This window comes from Pomacea canaliculata, linkage group LG13 (genome assembly GCF_003073045.1).
Source record: "Pomacea canaliculata isolate SZHN2017 linkage group LG13, ASM307304v1, whole genome shotgun sequence".
Classification (NCBI taxonomy): Eukaryota; Metazoa; Mollusca; class Gastropoda; order Architaenioglossa; family Ampullariidae; genus Pomacea; species Pomacea canaliculata.
The window spans coordinates 22,476,224-22,496,602 of record NC_037602.1 but is presented as its reverse complement, the minus strand read 5'-3'; the positions used below and the strand labels follow the sequence as shown (position 1 = coordinate 22,496,602).

Genomic DNA, 20,379 nt, shown 5'->3' with positions numbered 1-20,379 from the left:
ATATTTCTGACATTTTAAATGCATGGTCTTTATGCTATTTGTTTTACAAAGTTGTAGCCGAGTGTAGTGAAAGTCAAGGTCAGGACGTGATGGCGGCCGGCGATGACAGAATGGAGCTTCAAGTTTGGAAGGGAGATTGGGGATTACCATCCATAGACCCTAACTGCCTTGCCGTTTTGGTAACGTTTGACGAAATTATTTGAAACGTTTTAAACAAAATACACTGAGATATCGAACATGTCTCTTTCTGGTATCTTGAGCAGACGCAATTAAAGTAAACAACGTTCAACTTTCATTTCCCAGTGACACAGGGAGAAATGTAAATAAAAAGTGTACCATCTGACTTGGACGAGGTAACTTATAACACTGACGGTGTTTTTGTCATGAGACGCAATGCTTCAAACAGCAAAGCAACGTCTTAGGCAATATTGAAAAGATATCAGAAGAAATTAAATACAAAGCCATGGATGGTCAAATGCGGTGCATTAATGGGTAAGCCGCAAGAACACAAATCCTTAACCAGTAAAAAAGAGTTTTTTAAAAAAAATTAGTGATTTATTATTATATAAAAATGTTGATTACATTAAAGAGTTAACTAATGCTGAAAGACAACAAACAGGTTTTTAAAAAAAAATTTGTTCCAGGCTTACTGCAAATTTTCTGGTGTGCCAGTTGATGTAAAGATCACTGGAAATCCATGGAAATCACCATCAGGTACAATATATTTAAGACTGCATTTATTATTTGTATATATTATTTACGCATACACAGGTGTATATAGAGATATAAAAACTGGTTGGTGTACCCATCATCATTGGGTATTTTCCAACTGTGATTTTGTATTAACTTTCTGCCACCTTTTTTATTTGAGTCAAGATTAATTCATTGAGTAATTAGACACATGCATTTGATGTGGTTGACAACTGATTAAGGATGTAGAAATGGAGAGGTTAAATGTGGGAGAGGGAGCCCAACATTTTACGCATTTGTCTTTGTAGGAATTATGTAATTTTTGTGTAAGAGAAAATAGTTTTTTTTATTATTTAGAGCCACTGACATCATCTTATAGTGCAGAGAATAAACATTAAAAAAATTGAACATGCTGTAGAATATTGTAGACCAATTAAATATAGCCTTTGACCTTCCTATAGAGATAATGAATTTGATTTGCTTGATGGTCAAACAAAAATGACACTGTCACTTAAGGCTCTATAGCCATGTATGTCTAGACTAAAACACCGCCAAAAAAATTCTGAATTTAAGAAATGAATATAATATTAAAAAAATAACAAATAAAAATGCTTAACTATACATGAAAACACATAGTTAATCTCACATACCACCTACGCTTTTACGGTAAAAGTGTTTGATTAAACCTCACTTATATGCATGTCTGCTTTTTAAGCCTCTGCCGTCAGGTCCAGAGCTCCACCAAAGAACCACAATACACATAGTCTTTTCACAGTTGCCGCCCCTCTTGAAATTCAGTTAGATCCAGTGCTGGTGCAGCCAACGACAAACACAGAAAGATAACAGAATAAAAGAAAAACCTGGACAGAAAAGTACACCCCTTAAAAATCCAACAATTATTTAAATACACTAATTAAAAATGCAACACAAAAATTTAATTAAAAAAATTAAAAAATCAAAACCGAGGTAGACTTAAGTCAGCAGGTTTCACATGAATTATTATTATTGTAGTGAACTCGTATAGTGCCATATTCTGGTCCCGTGGACAGGCTCATGGCGCTTTATAAAAAGAACCAACAAAAAACACAAAATAGACATGGACGAACACAACATAATATACAAAATCGTTAACTGGAGAATGGCAGATGAGATTAAAGATATTTAGCAACAAGATGCTCCAGCGTGCGCAAATCATTTGAAAAACTGATCCAGGCTGCAAATGATCCTGTCCCCACCACATTCAGTCATATAATGGATCTAATAGGTCTTGGTCTTCTTTTGTTTCTTTTGGCTGCTCATCGGTCTTCCTGCAAAATGCCTATTTGAAAACTAAAAATGAGGTCACAAGCTGTCAGAAGAGAATTCCATCAATAAAATAGTGTGCAGTGTTAAGGGTTTCAACTGTTCGTCATTTTTCACAGATTAGGATGTGCAAGATCGAGGTATAGATCTAAAGCTCATAGTTCAGATTCACAAAGCATTATTATGTTCGTATAAAAGTAGAGCAATGTGTAATATATAACTAGAATTAGTTCTTGTCCACAGAGCAAATCATCGTCAATAACTTAAGATCTGCAAATGCAAAGTCTATAGTTGTAGATTAAACAGTTGATCTACGAATACGAATACGAATAGTTTATTTGTTAGGCCTTTGGGCCCATTCAAAAGGATTCAACATGTTACAAAAAATACATAGTGTTATTATCATGGAATAGCATATCTTTTCTTTGTCGCTAAATATAAAAACTTGGCAAGATTGGACAGTATTGTTTCATTACTTGTTGACATAAGCATCTGCAGTTTGGAATTATTTGGTCTAGTGTAGTACATTGGTGAATGAAATTTTTTCTCAGATCTTTCAAGCATGGACAACATAGTATAAAATGGAACTCATCCTCTTCAACAATTTGACACATAGGCATATTTACTTATATTATTGACAGAATATCTTAAAGTATGTGTCATTATATCTGAAATACCAAATCGAATTCTCACTAATGCATTTCTGATGAAGCTATTAACATCTAAACTCAAATACATCTCTCTGTGAGTCGCAGATTTAATTGACTTATAGAAACTATACCTTTCACTGCCATTGATTATAAAATCCCATTCTTGCCAGTGGCAATCAATCAATCTTTGTTTAAAACATTTTATAAAATTGCTTACTGATTCCACTCCTTGATTTAGCCAAACATGTCCAAAACCATATCTAAAAAGAAGTAACCTGATCTCAGATACCCAGTTTTGCTTTCCATTATTGTCTAATCGTTCTAACATTTTGTAAGCTCTCCATGGGAGTCTTTGTTGCTGAATAATTTTCGCGCAGCAAAGCAATTCATAATTAAAATAACTCGATGCTAGCTAAATACTCCTATGAGAGGTTAATGTTTCCGTACTTACAGAACGCTGAAGCCGAAAAAGTAATAGCTGATGCTGGCAACAATCAGAAGAATGGCTAAAGAACAAAACTTGACATAATTCTTATAGTTGGTCACAGAAATACAGCAGAAAGTAAAGTTCAGTCAGTGATGAACACAAGCACAAACTGCATATCCACTGCAGTTACAACCAAGTATATAAACAATTGTGGAGTACGAAAGCTGTCAAGCCAGTTTGGCGCAGCCTCATTAGATAGAAGGACACGCAACATGCACCAAAAATCACCCTTTTTCTCTCAACATCACTCTTGCCATTTATATGAGTGGAGCCCCTCAATGATGCCATCATGTTGCACACCACATGTGAACATTCACATTCTTTCCAGAAACAAAACATGAGATCACTTCAGCTTAGGGCATCCCTTCCCAGTCGCACAAATAATTATTTAAGAAATCAACTGCAGCAACAATCTTATGACACTTCATAAAAATATGTTTTCAAAAGGCTCAAGTACCAATTCCAGCACCGCAATCAAGCACCCAATCAATCTTTCCAAATATTAATATGAAGTGCTGTTAAAAATGCACCAAAATAAATGTAGTAAAACGTCACTTTTCTCAAAGGTGCACTAAGCACCCATGTTGACTTAACCAGAACATAAACAGTTACAACTCCATATGACACCTATGTACATCGTAAAGCCGCACCTTGCAGCGAACTTGTTCTACTTTTATTTTTAACTTACTGTAACTAGAGCTCCTTCCCATGTTTAAATTGCCCACTGGGACAAATAAAGTTGATCATTGTCATTGTTATGTACTGAGAGCACTGCTCAATGTTTCTCCCTAACATGCACAGGTAAGGGTTGGGAGGGGAGAAGAAAAACCACAAACACTTCACTGTTCTCCTGGCTGAAGAAACTAATCGTACCTAAATAGAGAAGGACCAAATCATCCCCCTTCCTCGCTTATCTGCCAAGGTGGAAAAGTCTTACTGTACAATTTTGTCCTATGTAGTTAGTCCCATGACAGCTCACGTTTCTGCCCCTTGTCAGTGGAAGGAAGGGTTAATGGCTCTGGCTGAAAAAGTGAAAACCACTCCGACTGTGCATTAGTCCTCCCAGGATGGTCCCTCCCCTGAATAGGTAGGTGGCTGTTCCAAGGTACTCGTCCGTAACCTCAAGTTGGCGGTGGATTACTTTTGTTCAACACACATCTTACTGGTCCCGTACACCTTCCTCACGCCTGCTCCAGCTGTCCTGTACCTCAAGCTCACTTGAGCACAGTGTTCCACTCTTCGCACATGCAGCAGAGGTCTTGCGGTAACTGCCTAGTTTCATTAACATTCCAGCCCCCTGGCTGTTCTTAGTCGGACTTAAATATCCACGCCTGTCCACCTGGATGAGAGGGGAGCATAGCCCAAACTGCACGTGAGGCCCGAAAATTTGATTGGTTGTATTCCACTCTCGACAGAAAATTGGATAGGATATTTGCTGTCCTTTTAATAGTTTTCACCGAAAACTGAACTTTTTTAGCACTTATGTCCATCGTATGATTTGGGAGTTTTGATATGTTTGCATGGTAAATTCCCTACCCTATAGATGTCACGATAGCTTTAGAATCTCCCAGAGAGTAGTGAGGCACTCTCATTCTATTGTACTCTATCTTGTTTCTGTGCTTGTCAACTTCCGGCTGACATAAGCAACCGGGAGGAGATGGTCTCCATGTTCTTGCAACAGTACTGCTCCTAATCCAACTGCGCTTGCCTCTTTGATGTAGAGCCAGTATCGGCTGAGAGGACAAAACCTTTTGTATTTCAGTTAGTGCCTGTGCACTTTCGACTGTCCATTGAACAGCTCTGACACAAAATTGGCTACATAGCAGCGATATTAGACAATTAGACCTAGGAGTGTTCTGAGTTGTTTCTTAGTACCCTGCTTAGAAATTCGTAGAATTTTTTTCTCTTTTCTCAGAACTGGGTCGTAGATGTCCTTCACCAACTACATGTCTTAGGAACTGCTGCACACAAAACCAATGGCCTGAGTTTTTGTGAAATGACCGCCTGTCTCTTCATGTGAAACAAATTTGTTCTGACTTTGACCGAGGTGTGCTCACACTATGCTGTTTTCCTGGTCGGTAACTCAAGCTCTGCTTGTTGGATGGTTGCTTGGTGGCATTTTTCTTTACAGGGGCAATTCTACCTGCCCTGACCATTACATATTAATCAAAGAAAAAAACGGCCGCATGTGACATTCATACCCAAGTTTGTGCCCAGCCACACACACACAAAATATTCACGATCTGCCCACGGTTTTCATTCTCATTCAACAAAAATAATGAAAATATATACAGTAGGTTTGTAGCAGACAGTAAGCATTGGCTGACATCCTGGTGAAGGTTGGACAAATGTAATTTTGCATAATTACAAGCTGCCACTGCTGACAAATGTCACCATGCTCATTTTATAACTGAGTGAGTGTACACAGTAAAGCTCTTGTCCAAAAAGCTTTCTTTGGTTGTGCTTTGTTGTTTTGCGGATTGATTTAAGCTTGTGAAAATCTTATATGTCTATCATCAGGAGAGCTGCCTAGCTTACGGCATGTGGAGACTACTGAGACCAACGTTCAAGACATTTTCGCATACTTGAGAAAGCAGGTACTGGAGATGCATTTTTTAAAACTTCGGTTTTGGATTCAATTTTTTCTTATTCCAGTCTAAAGAAATCAAGTCAGCTAGGGTATCGAACAATTTGTTTGGTCTTTTGAGTTTATTTGTGCATATGCAAGCATGTCTGGATGTGTAGCATGTATGCAGATACTTTGTAAATAACATGTTGTTATTATTGTACTACTGCACAACTACAAACAGAAAATTGTTCATTAGGAAAAAAGGCTTTGTTACTCTATATTTTGTCACCTCTAGGAATTTTCTAATTGCAAACATATATTTTACAGACTCCAGACAGTTGTTTCACTATGCTTTTTATAGGAGCAGAGCATATTTTCCCTGCACTTAATTACGAAAAGATGGATTGTGGTGACTCGGAGGACAGCAGTGGCAGACAGGCTGGGCTTGCATACATTGCAATAATGGAGCACATTGTAGTGAAACTAACTCTTGACCAAATAGAGCAGGCTAAATTTTAGGTAGATAATTTTGTATCGCCCTCAAATGATGTAAATAGCTAAATGGCTCGGAGTGAAAAAGGTTATCCCCCTTCCCACGTGCCCTAGAGCGAACAAAGCAAATACAGAAATCACAGAACACTTAAAACTTTGACACCATCCTTATTACATAGATTACAAAGGATCAAAACTATTACAGTTGATACTCAAAATAACTGTTTCTGTTGTGAAACAGGAAAACATTCTGTGAGAATTATTTCTTGCCCTTAGTTTAGCTGAGCTGATTTAACTTGGGCGGGGAGGCCACTGCACATGGAGTCCATGACCCTCTGACCTCTGACTTGTGCACAAAAGAATATCACAAGAAAAGTAGCTTCAGATATGAAAAAGCTGGCAATTGCATGTATGGATTTTGTTCTCTCCTACCAGGTTACTTTGTATTTTTGTTGTTTAAAATAAACTTTCTGATAATATCACAAAATAATAGTGTTTAAACATCAGTGACGTTTGAAGTTTGTACAGCAAACTGCTGCTGACATTTATATAACTCTTTACATTGCGGTACTAAAAGAGCTTTGCCGAAATCTCAAAATATGTTTTTAAAGAGCAAGCTGTCAGGCAAGGTTTTAATAGCAAAATTGTCTTTTAAATCAAAGATTAAATAAAAAATTAAGTTTGTCACCAAGCGCAGCATATTTGAAAAAAAATTGTTGTTTTTTCTGTCTGGAATATTTGATGCACAGCCACTTAGTTGCCTGATCTTATAACAGACATAACCCTTTGTGCTCTGGTAGGGTCAGTAGTGCTGAGACATTAATTTATTAATTGTTTCTCATAGATTAAAACAAAACTATAGGATGATTTTATGTGTGTGTTAACTGTTGAATGACATTGACTGATTTCTGAAAATGTTATGAAATTTTACAGCCTAGGAGAACAACCTAAATGCATGTGTGATAATTTTAAGAATGTTCAAAGGGCATTGTTTTTCATCTCTTTCTGTTTCAAATGATTGTTGTGCAGAATTGGGGATCTGACTTTGAGCTTTCAACAAAGCAGAGTGCTGATGTGGTTGCCTTCTCTTCAATGTTAGAAGAAAAACTTCTACCTGCCATTGTTAGTATTTGCTTGTCAGCCTAAAAATAGTTTGTGGGGGTTATGTGTAGGTATGTTTAAACATTCATGTGTGTTCATTATGAGAAATGCTAGAAGGAATAACTGTTGCCAAAATAGGTACATTATTAAATTGAAATTAGTGGGAGTAGAACATGTGATAACAGTATTTTGTGGTAAGTTGTAGCTAATGTGTTTATAGCTAGCAAAATCATTTTATGATTACCCTCACCCTAGTTTAACCATACATGGTTGAAGCCCGTATATCCCAGCATTACTTGAACTTTTGTAACCCATTTCTTTTTACCTTGGGAGTCAAGGCTGTACAGTAGCTTATATGCTTGTTTGGGTACATAATCTGTGTTCATCAGCATAAGGCGAAGCCAAAGTTTAATAGTTTTTATGCAGAATTTAACCAAAGATTGGTAGCACACGAGTTCTCCATGCACTATAAATGATGGTGTGCGGACTGGGACATTTAAAAACTTTTTACAAGCGAAAAGTGCACTTTTTTTAACTGAGCTATCATTCTGTATGAGCCCCCATATTTCAGCTGCATATAAAGGCTCAGGTTGAACAATATCTATTCCTCTTCGTGCGTCAGGTTGCACATAAGGCCTCAACCAGAGTCCGCCACCGCTGTCAATCGGCTGAAACCCGCTGTAGGTGACCCCATGTCCAGCCCTTTCCCTTCATCTCCCTTTCCACTGTTCTTCTCCAAGTTTCCTTTGGGCGGCCTCGTTTTCTTCGGCCGTCTGGAGTCCATCGTAGGGCGACTCTGGAAAGGTCTGCTGTCTGCTGGCGGAGCACATGTCCAATCCATCGCCAACACCTTCGTTGAACCTGCATGGTGATGGACTCGGTTTCAGTTCTTCGGTGGAGTTCTTCGTTGGTGATGGTGTTTGGCCAAAAGATGTTAAGTATGCGCCTGAGGCATCTGTTTTGGAAGACGTCAAGCTTGTTACTGATGGTTTTGGTCATCTTCCAAGATTCTGATCCGTAAAGGAGGGTGCTGATCACATTTGACTTGAAGATTCTCAGCTTGATCTTCTGGCTGATGTTTTTTGCCTTCCATGTGCTCCTGAGTGAGGCGAAGGCCTGGCTGGCTTTCGCCAGTCGGGCTCGAATCTCCACCTCCGCATCCCCGGTGTCTGACATTTTGGACCCAAGATAGGAGAAACTGTCAACTTCCTCAATCTCTTCTCCATTTAGTTTGATGCTGTCTTGGACTCTGGCGTTCACTCTCATACTGTTAGTTTTCTTTGTGCTGACCTTCAAGCCAAGGTTTCCAGCTGTTTCTGAGAAGGCCTTTGTTTTTTCCTGCATGTCTTGGTGGCGGTGTGACAGCAGAGCAATGTCATCAGCAAAGTCTAAGTCTTCCAGCGCTGTTGTTGCTGTCATAGTCATGGTCCATCTGATCCCTCTCCTCTCACTGTCGGTGGAAGTCTTCATGATCCAGTCCATTGATGAACAGTCCAAGATGAAGAGGAACGGCGACAGAATGCAGCCCTGCTTCACCCCGGTACTGACGTTGAAGGGGTCTGTGAGCTCCGTGTCACAGACAACCTGGGATTTGAAATCGCTGTACAGCATTGCAATGACCTGAACAAGTTTTGCAGGGACTCCGTAATGCCTCAGGATCTTCCATAAGGACTCGCGGTGGATGCTGTCAAAAGCCTTCTCCAGGTCGATGAAATTGATGTACAGCGGTGTGTTCCATTCGTTGCTCTGCTCCAGAATCTGTCGCAGAATGAAGATGTGTTCGGAGCAGGATCGCCCAGGGCGAAATCCTGCTTGCTGTGGTCGGAGGTCTTTCTCAAGAGTTGCCGTCAGTCTTGACAAAACAATCTTGCTGAAGACCTTGCTGGTGAGGGAAAGAAGTGTTATGCCCCTCCAATTATTGCAGTCTCCAAGATCTCCTTTCTTGGGTAACTTGAAGATGAGCCCTGTCTTCCACGCAACAGGGACCTGCCCTGATTCCCAAATTTGCCTGAAGATTTCAGTCAGCTTGGGAGCTGTCACATTCACATCTGCTTTCAACATCTCTGCTGTTATTCCATCTGCCTCTGGTGCTTTGCCGCTCTTCATTGTCTTGACTGCTGCTGTCACTTCTTCCAGGCTTGGTGGGTCTGTGCAGATGTCAAGGTCTATAGCTGCTGGCTGGATGTCTGCAAGCTGAGGGGGATCTGGTCTGTTCAGAACCGACTCAAAATGCTCTCTCCAGCGCTGTAGTTTTCCTGCCTCTCCCTCGATGACATTACCGTTCACGTCTTTCACTGGCACATCACTGTTCTTAAACCCGTTGTTTAGCTGTTTGTTTATCTTGTACAGTGTCTTCAGGTCATTTTTACTTGCTGCATTTTCTGCTTCATCTGCCAGTTTCTCTATGTAGTCTCTTTTGTCGGTTCTTGCCATCCTCTTTACTTCTTTGTTAAGTTTTGTATATCTTTGTCTGAGTTGTTCCTTCAGGCATTCCGATCTGGTGCTGTTGATTCTTTGTTTGGCTGACTTCCTCTCTTCTATCTTCTTCCATGTCTCTTCTCTGATCCACTGTTCTTTCTTTTTCCGTTGGAAGCCCAGTATTTTCTCTCCTGATTCCTGTAAGACTCGATTGAAGTCGTCTAAGGTCATCTCTTGTTGGTCTCCTAGTGCCTGGAACCTGTTCTTTACTTCCATAGCAAAGGCCCTTTCGGTGGCTGGATTTTTCAGTTTGCCGGAGTCCACTCTCTGCTGACGTGCCTGTTTTCCTCGTGATCGACGCAGCTTCAGAGAAACTGTGGCTATCACAAGAGTGTGGTCACTGGCAATGTCTGCTCCTCTGTAGGCTCTAACATCTTGAAGTGAGCTCCTCCATCTTCGGTTGATGATGATATGGTCTATCTGGTTCTTTGTGATCCCATCTGGTGATGTCCATGTTGCCTTGTGGATGTCTTTGTGTGGGAAGAGTGTGCCTCCAATCAGTAGGTTGTTTTCTTCACAAAAGTCTGCCAGTCTCTCTCCGTTGTCATTGATGTTCCGATTCCATGTTTGCCCATGACACGCTCCCTGCAGGTGTTGTCACTTCCCACCTTGGCATTGAGATTGCCGATAATGAGCAACATGTCATGGGCTGGAACGCTTTCTGAGGCTGCCTAGAGCTGATCGTAAAAAGCATCCTTGTCTTCTGCCTCGAGTCATTTGTTGTGCATAGCAAGCTAGCACTGTCAGCTTGGTGTACTTTTAATGGAATCTTGCTCTCAAAAGCCTGGGTCCATAAGGCTTCCATTCCAGCAGTGCCTTTTCCGTTTCTTGTTGAGGAGTAGAGCTACTCCTTCAGAGTGCTGAGCGTCTGATCTTCCTGAGAACAAGATGGTATGTCTGACGCTAGTCTCCTCTTTCCGCCGTCCATCTGACCTCACTGACTCCCAGGATGTCCAAGTTGTAGTTGTCAAACTCCTTGACTAATTGGTGCCTTTCGTTTGGCCAAAAATCACCAAGGGGAATTGTTTCACCCAGTAGGCAAATAGCAGAGGTGTGTTCCACTCATTGCTCTGCTCAAAGAATCTGTCACAGCAGAGCAGGATCGCCCAGGGCGAAAAGGTCTTTCTCAAGAGTTGCAGTTAGTCTTGACAAAACAATCTTGCTGAAAAGCTGCTGAAATCAAGCTGCCTGATTCCCAAACTTGCCTGAAGATTTCAGTCAGCTTGGGAGCTGTCACATTCACATCTGCTTTCAAATTCCATCTGCCCTCTTTGCTGCTCTTCCAAGGTCTATAGCTGCTGGATGTCCAGCGCTGTAGTTTTCCTTCCTCCCCTCTAGTTCAACTGGCACTCACTGTTCTAAATCCGTTGTTTAGCTGTTTGTTTATCTTGTACCATTTTTTCTTGCTGCTTTTTCAGCTTCAGCTGCCAATGTCTCTACAGTTTTTGTCACCTCTTTGTTTAGTTCTTTGTCTGTGTTGTTCCTTCAGGCGTTCAGATCTAGTGCTGTTGATTTTTTTGTTTGGCTGACTTTCTCTCGTCTAATGTTTCTCTCTGAACTGTAAGCCAAAGACTCGATTGAAGTCGTCTAAGGTCATCTCTTGTTGGTCTAGTGTCTGGATCCTGTTCTTTACTTCAATAGCAAAAGGCCCGTTTGGTGGCTGATCTTTCAGTTTGCCTGAGTCCACTCTCTGCTGACGTGCATCGACGTAGCTTCAGAGAAACTGCGGCTATCACAAGTTGGTCACTGCAATGTCGGCTCTGAGAAGTGAACTCCTTCATCTTCGGTTGACTATCTGTTGGATCCCATCTGGTGATGTCCACATTGCTTGTGGATGTCTTTGTTGGAGGTGTGTGCCTCCAATCAGTAGGTTGTTTTCTTCACAAAAGTCTGCCAGTCTCTCTCCGTTGTCATTGATGGTACCAATTCCATGCTTGCCCATGACATGCTCCCTGCAGGTGTTGTCACTTCCCACCTTGGCATTGAGGTTGCCGATGATGAGCAGCATATCATGGGCTCGAACGCTCTCCGAGGCTGCCTAGAGCTGATCGTAAAAAGCATCCTGGTCTTCTGCCTCGGAGTCTTCTGTTGGTGTATAGCAAGCAAGCTAGCACTGTCATCTTGGTGTACTTTTAATGGAATCTTGCTCTCAAAAGCCTGGGTCCATAAGGCTTCCATTCCAGCAGTGCCTTTTCAGTTTTCTTGTTGAGGAGTAGTGCCACTCCTTCAGAGTGCTGAGCATCTGATCTTCCTGAGAACAAGATGGTATGTCCTGACGCTAGTCTCCTCTTTCCCATGCCGGTCCATCTGACCTCACTGACTCCCAGGATGTCCAAGTTGTAGTTGTCAAATTCCTTGACTAATTGGTGCATCCTGCCAGTCTGGTACAAGGTCTGGACGTTCCAGCACCCCACCCTCAACTTTTACCTTAGCTTGAGTAAATCCACTGTCGGGGCCCCAGCTCCCTCTCGGGTTTGGCTGTCCATCGTAAATCCAGTCTCCTGGTGTGGTTCATTACCTTTGCCATCCGTGATAATTTTCTGATTGTAGTTTCTATAAGAGGCTTTTTTTTAACATGGTGGAGTTGTTAGCCCCACCACAACCTACTTTACCTCTAGGTGAGGTGTCCACCTTAGTCGCCTCTTACAACATGCCTAGCTGGATGGCAGGGACCCTATTCTTACAATGCTCGCTAGGCAAGCATATCCCAAGGTCCCATAGGGGCAGGTTGAACAGTGGAGTCAAATAATTTAAAAAAGGTTTGTCTTGTTATATTATTGATCCTTTTCAGTGCTTTTATTATATCCATTGTAGTTCTTTTCCCTTTGATTGCTAAATGTTGCACTTCTTGATAGGAGCTCGTTGTAATGAAGGTGAATTTCAAATACACATATTAACCATCTCCAGCAGTTTCTTCCCAGTAGACCATTTTCCCCTTCATCTAAAAAACCACATTTTCTAAAGACCATCGCTTTAGTTTTATCAATTAATTTCTAGTTCAAGCTGTTGACATGTCACAAGGCAGAATTTATCTGATTTTGACGGCACGTTGGTGTACTTGATAATAGAACTAGATCATCAGCAACCATGAGGATCAACAATTCTGCCGGATCCGGGTTCAATTTAACACCATGTTAATGAATATTCTGGGAGGTTTTTCCTCTGATGTTAAAACATTGACCTTCCTTGATCATGACAACAGCTCACCTTCCTGTGTTCATTGTGAGAGGTTGAGAATGACTTGAAAGCCCCAGTTTTAGCTCACGTGTTCATTGTGAGAGGTTGAGAAGGACAAAGGCATAAGTTTTAGGTCGTTGCAGGAAAGAGAGAGGGAGATGAGCACACACATCCATTCTTCACTACTTGCTTTCATCTGCCCCAACAAGTACCCTCACATCCAATCCATTCCAATCCATTCTTTCCTGCTGAACAATGAAATTTTGGTCTTTAAGCATCCTTGTAGACAGTGATATGTCAACTTAATCTGTTTATATTTTTTGTTTTCAGCTACACTTGTGGTGGGTTGATGGGAAAACTTTTGTGGACTTCACCAGACCCTGGTATGCGAAAGTCGTTCCTTTTCCATTAAACTTCTTCTTGCCTAGCCAGAAACAGAAAGCAGCATCACTGAGGGTTTTTCTTACCAAAGGTGGAGAAAATATATCTGACAGTGATGTTGAAGTAAAGGTGATTGTACAAAACATTGTATAAATGTAGTCATATATTAGGAACATTTTAACTTATCTAGTTCCTATTTCCCATCTTGAATTACTAAGTTGACACTTGTATAATTTCTATAACTATTTTTGGAAGTTGTGATGGAATAACATTGTGCAAAACATTATATGAATGTAGTCTTAGGAGCAACCTCAACACCATGCTCCACCTCCTATATGGCAGTTGTTGCAAAATGGCTGTCCATTTCTATCTCTATCCAAGCAGAGATGACATGGATCTCCTCTGAGGGCCTCATCACACTCTCACACTATGCCACTTCTCACCAACGGCCTGTGGTGGTACCCACTCCTTACAGTCAACACAAGCAACACAACCTGCACCTCAGAAACCCTAAACACCCAAAGACATGTAGTACAAAATCTCCACAATGCAAACATACTACACCCCAGACAGACAAGAAATGCACACAACCAAAAAGAAAAACATGCCCAAAATCCACTACTCAATATCACGTCTGAGACTGCCATAGCTGATTCTGCTCTGTTTCTAATTGTTTTGCCTCCCTTGGTAAGCAGGGGATGGATGTAGGTAAGTGATGTGTCTCTTCGCCTTCTCTTCCCCTGCCTTCTTCTACTTCAGTGAGAAGCTCTGCATCTTCCTCGAATAAGTAACATATGTCTTCTATCTTTCAGTGGAGCTGTCAAGGGATCTGAGCTAACTTTGAAGAACTTTGTTGTCTAGCATCTTGTTTTTTTCCCTCTGTCATAGCTTTATAGATCTCTTACCTTCCACCTCTTTCACTTTTAAGAATATATAAGAATATTTTGCATCAGAACTCGCCAACTGAAGTCACTCAGGTGGGGTTGCTCTTCTCTGCTCCCACCTTTTGTTTAGCCAATTCCATTCCTCTTCAAGCTATTGCTTCCTGGGTTACTATGGGCAAGACTATCACTATCTGTTGTGTCTCACCTTCTATTTGGATGTCCTGACAAAACCTGACAAAGCCTCCTGACACAACTTCCTTCTCCCATCCTCCTTTTGGGGGACTTCAGTAGGAACCACTCCGTATGATGTAGGGTTTTGGGTGACACCAGAGGGGAGTTGTTGGGATCAGTTTTAGTAGAAAATGATTTCTGACTTTTGAATTACTGTTCAAACACCTTTTGGCGATCATACAGCAGCACAGTTTTAGCTCTAGATTTGTCAGTCATCAGCCCAATATTATTACTCTATTTCAGCTTGATTGCACATGACATCCTATGTGGTAATGATCACTTTCCTATAGTTATAAATGTTTAAAATTTTTATTAAGCAGGGTAATAATTTTCCCACCACTCCTGTACACAGTTATATGAAGATGCTGGTAAACCTCCACTTTCTCTTGGCCATCTGGAACTTATATTGTCTTATGTCTCTTGTTTGAATGTTTTATTTACTTGTCCTGGCACCCAGAATGTTTGCCAGCAAGATTTTACAGCTGACTCTGTTTTTCTTAAGTCCTCTGTGCCTGCTTTGGTTTAGGCCACATCACACCATCTTAAATGTGTTACTGCTTTTATGTTGTCCTTTTTACTTTTTTGTTGGTTTATGTTGTAAGTGGTGGTGTTATTATATCACCTGAGGGTCTTCATTTTTACCCTTTCATTTAAAGGAAATTCTCTCGATGTGATATAGCCTTAGTTGCTGGCATTATGTAAACCAACGGACCAGAGTAGCTGGAGGCTTTGTATTTCCTTTGGCATAACTCAAGGTGCCTGCACCATATAATTTGGAATAAGGACTGAATTTCATTAAGTTTTCTGTCTGCTCTGCCATTACTCGATGAGTGTAGTAGCAGAAGCATCTATGATGACTTGTTCAGCCCTGCCCAGAGCATTTAATTGTGCTCCATTTTATGGGCTTTTCTGACGTCATCAAAAACACTGTGTTCTGTAATCATTTAAATTGTGCAAGAGTGTACACTTATGGTAAGTTTAGGAGGTCTTGTTGCAGAAGATGAGAGGTCTGAGGTGGCTAGATGAACCGTGCCTCTGTATTACACTGAAAAAATACTTTGTGTAATGGGGAATCATCACAAGTGGTTTGATAGATGTGTTCATTAGCTTTTTATTCAGTGTAAGGGGAATCACTAGAAACAGTTCATTTGATGTGTTCATGAGCTAGATGTTCATTGTAAGGAGGAATCACCACAAGTGGTTCAGTTGATGTGTTTATTAGCTTGATATTCAGTAAACTCCTTTAAGAATAATAAAGCTAGATTGGTACATAAACATCAAACACAGTTTTCTTCATTTTCTGTGCTTTTAGTGATGCACATGTTTGCCTTGTGTTTAGATCTACAAAGAAGCCAAGGAGTGTCTGAATTTGCTGTCCTACAAGCTGGGAAGCCAGGAGTACATGTTTGGCAAACAGTGGGTACTGTACTAACACTGGGTGCTGCTCTAACAGTGGGTACTGTATTAACACTGGGTGCTGCTCTAACAGTGGGTACTGTACTAACACTGGGTGCTGCTCTAACAGTGGGTACTGTACTAACACTGGGTGCTGCTTTAACAGTGGGTACTGTACTAACACTGGGTGCTGCTTTAACAGTGGGTACTGTACTAACACTGGGTGCTGCTTTAACAGTGGGTACTGTACTAACACTGGGTGCTGCTTTAACAGTGGGTACTGTACTAACACTGGGTGCTGCTTTAACAGTGGGTACTGTACTAACACTGGATGCTGCTTTAACAGTGGGTACTGTACTAACACTGGTGCTGCTTTAACAGTGGGTACTGTACTAACACTGGGTGCTGCTTTAACAGTGGGTACTGTACTAACACTGGGTGCTGCTCTAACAGTGGGTACTGTACTAACACTGGGTGCTGCTCTAACAGTGGGTACTGTACTAACACTGGGTGCTGCTTTAACAGGGGGTACTGTACTAACACTGGGTGCTGCTTTAACAGGGGGTACTGTACTAACACTGGGTGCTGCTTTAACAGTGGGTACTGTATTAACACTGGATGCTACTCTAACAGTGGGTACTATATTAACACTGGTGCTGCTCTAACAGTGGGTACTGTACTAACACTGGATGCTGCTCTAACAGTGGGTACTATATTAACACTGGTGCTGCTCTAACAGTGGGTACTGTATTAACACTGGATGCTACTCTAACAGTGGGTACTGTACTAACACTGGGTGCTGCTCTAACAGTGGCTACTGTACTAACACTGGGTGCTGCTCTAACAGTGGGTGCTGTACTTTGTCCTGCCAGTGTTGAAAGCAACCCATTTTAAAAAAAATGAGTAGACATGTAAAACAGTAGATACGTAAATGAAACAAAACATCTAATATCTTAATCTAATAGTATTTAATATCCTAGTCTAATGATATTTAATATACTGAGCTACTAGTATTCTTTTCAGTTACAACTCATGTTATGACCCAAAAATCTTTCACGGATGTAATGTTGATATATGAACCTCACCTCTATTATGACTTAATAATAACCCAACTTAGCTTTTGCTCTTTTAATGGCCTTTTAGCAGAAGTCACCTATTGAAATTAGATTGCTCATGGCCTACTGATTACCCTATATTATGAACTTCTACAGAACTCACATAAAATAAATAAAGTACATTTTCAAAGAGGCTACTTGTTCATTAGGTTACTGGACATTGTGACCCAAGCCTTATTGGTCCAGTCATACCACCCTCCTGAGTCGAATCAATGCCATAATGAGCATATCATCCTGACACCTAAAGTCGAATCGATCCAGGCCTAAATGTACTGTTTATGCAAGCTTTAGGTTAAAAACCTAAAAGGGTGCATGAATATGATTTACTCTTAAATGATTTTTTTTTCAAGTCTTTGTCATTATTCTTTAGTTTGGAAGTTCATATGAAATGTATATGCAACATTTGGTTAATATGATTGTGCCTCTGGTTGGGCATTCACTTAGCCTGACCTTGTTTTGTCGATCTGATCTGACTTTCAGTGTTGGGACAGTGCATATAAGTCGATTGTACTTCATTAATGACTTTTTGTTGCAGGAGTCATGTGTTTAAAACAGTTAAATTCTTGTGACCAACTGTTTGTGCTCTGTTGTATTTTTTTTGCAGGAAATCAGGTTAACAAATATAAATATTGCATTTTAAAAGAGCATCTTTGTCTAGCAAGGTACATGTATATTGTACCAAATAAATCTTTTCAAACACACTCACAGGGCAGAACAATTGCATGTTCTTTCACACAAATAAAAAAATGACTTGCCTACTTTACTCAATAAAACATATATATAAGTCCCAACTGTGATCTATATCATTTCTGGAAACAGTTAATTTTTTCTAAAAATAAAATCACTGTTTGATGTCTTGGGGACAGTAAAAAATTCCAAAGAACAAAATGAACTCTCGAAACATCATCTCTTGGGACATCCAAATCCATATTCTCATATTCTTCCCGTACTTTTTTTTTGTTCATGTCCTTCAAACTAACATTCTTCTAACAACCTGCCAACTGCTCTCTCACATCACGCATCTTTTGACATCATATGCATTCAGATAAACTTCCGTCATTTGCACACTTTTGTTGTGGTTTAGGCCTACAACTACAGCTAAATCTGTGACAAGTTATGACCTGATGTTAGTGGATTTTTTTATTTTAGCAAGTCTCAGTAGGGAGGTTTTACCGTATAACAGTGGTTTCAGTGTGTATTCTTAGAATCTGCAACATTAATAATGCTTGACAGAATATTTGATGTATGTTTTGTAATACTGTATAACACGACTAGTATTCTTAGAATCTGCAACATTAATGATGTTTTGTAGCATAAAAAAAAAAAATAGTTGGAATGTGAAAATAAACGTCAAATATTGACACCTGGTCAGAGACCAGTAGAAAAATGAGAAGATACGAAGGAAAATAAGTGTCTATATATGTGTGTGCACACAGGTATGCATAAGTTTCTTGCATATTTGTGCAAAAAATGACATGCTGTATCTACATTTAGCCAGAGCTTTTCCTTGCTTTCCCTTTGGCAAATTGATTTTTTTTCCCCTTTTTTTTTCAGACCTTCATCTTTAGATGCTATTATGTTTGGATACCTTGCTCCAATTCTAAAAGCACCATTGCCCAGTAACCAGTTACAAACACATCTAAAGCAGTGTGACAACTTGGTGAACTTCATTAACGAAATACTACAGCGCTACTTTCCACCAAATAGACCAGGTGGGTTCCAGGTTTATGTAGGATGTGCCACTCTATTGTCACAGAATAAATAAATATTATTTGCATAAATTGCTTGATGTAAATCGGGGTATGTATTGTATCATTTAAGAGCTGTGAAAGATTTTTCATTCTGCTCTGTTTTCTTGCTTGTGGTAGATTATTGAGAAATATTATAAACTGTTCATGCAAACATCAAGATTCTCTTCAAATGATTGTTGGCAGAGACTGAAGCAAGACACCAGAAAGAGGACGAAGGTCGACGAACAGATATCAGCACAGATGATGCAGAGTTTCCTCACAAACGTCGAAATATGATTTTGGCTGCAATATTTGCCATCACAGCCATGCTGGGCTATGCATTCATGAGTGGACTGATCCAGTTACATGTTGTGGAGTATCAGCAAACACAAACTGCTTGGTCAGAAAGCAGCACTAAGAGGTCCAATAAGGATCAACCATCTGGTGATTCTGCGCCAGACCCTCTTTTTGAAGAACAGCAGAATGAAAATCAACAGTAGGTTCAGGCTTGATGGGTAAAGAATAACATATAAAGGAATAGCAGCCTGGCAACATTTGGCTGCCCAATAATGTGTTTGTAAGCAAGCAGAGCTGTATGGTATAATTGGTACAGTTGAGGAAGATGCAGGCCTTCATCATGCATAGAGAGGGTGGACAAGTGCCTGAGAACAGGAGCATGAAAGAAGGAATGATGACCAGAGATAACTATTGTTATTGCATGCATCAACCCAGTATGTATAAAGATAAGGTTCAGAAGAGTGTTTCATTATCCATGTATAATGTGGGTCATGAATACGTGTTTTTTATTTTGCAAACTTGGAGGACTTGTAAAAAGAGATGAAAGCAAGTTTTCTGTACGTGAATAGTTGCATTCAAAAACCGTTGTTCATGTAGAAGTTTTCTCCCTTAAAACAGGCAGAATCCAATTGTATAAGGATTAGCTGAAGAATATGGAAAACAGTACACTTGACACTGCTGGTGCAAACTGGAACAGACTGAAGTTATGGTGGTAATGTCAAAAGGCCTTAACTGTAGGACATAGCTTTAGTGAGGTGATGACTGAAAGGTTGCCTTGGTTTGTATGCCTTCTTTGCTTATGATGCTAGATATATTTGTTTTGATAAAGGTGTTTACTTCCTAGGCTGTTCAAGTTCTTTATCAGTATTCATAGTGCCTGGCTGATATTAGTTAAGAGGACTGAATCCTACCTCATGAGGCTCTTCCTTCTTCTAGAGACCTTGAAATTTTGTCAGGTTTTGGTGACTGAAGTGATGAAGTGTTTCTAGTCTTAGGCACTTGACAAATATCAGGGGGTTGGTAGTAAGCATGTTAGCATAAGCTGACAGGTGGCAGAAGGTGAGAGACAGTAATTAGTTGAGGCTTATTTACTTTACAACAGTTCTTGATGTCAAGTGTTCTGTGAGTTAAGAAATGTGAGACATCTGTCAGCACTAAAGATGGTTGTGTCTGTAACTGAAACCAGAACAATACTGCCTTAATTTCTTCTTAAAACTGACGTGGAAAGACCGTCTTCACTAAGCATACTTTTCCTTTTTGTAGTGTGAAGAGGTAACCTTTCTAAAATGCTGCCATAAGTTAAACAAAAAATACATCTTTAGTCTTAACACATTGATCACTTATTATTAATGAGAGTGACAGGCGGTCACAAGTAGCCTATAGCCACCAGTAGCCTTAGA

The 20,379-nt window shown here is 40.2% G+C and overlaps 1 protein-coding gene across 1 annotated transcript; it reads left to right on the top strand.

The window, feature by feature from the left end:
• Nucleotides 1–29: 29 nt before the first annotated feature.
• LOC112553589 (metaxin-1-like) lies at nt 30–19,823 on the top strand. Its single transcript, XM_025220926.1, has 8 exons — nt 30–179; nt 645–714; nt 5,650–5,726; nt 7,220–7,312; nt 13,277–13,456; nt 15,782–15,858; nt 18,507–18,664; nt 18,887–19,823. The coding sequence occupies exons 1-8, from the start codon at nt 90–92 to the stop codon at nt 19,180–19,182; spliced, it is 1,041 nt and encodes a 346-aa protein (XP_025076711.1). The 5' UTR covers nt 30–89; the 3' UTR covers nt 19,183–19,823.
• Nucleotides 19,824–20,379: the final 556 nt, after the last annotated feature.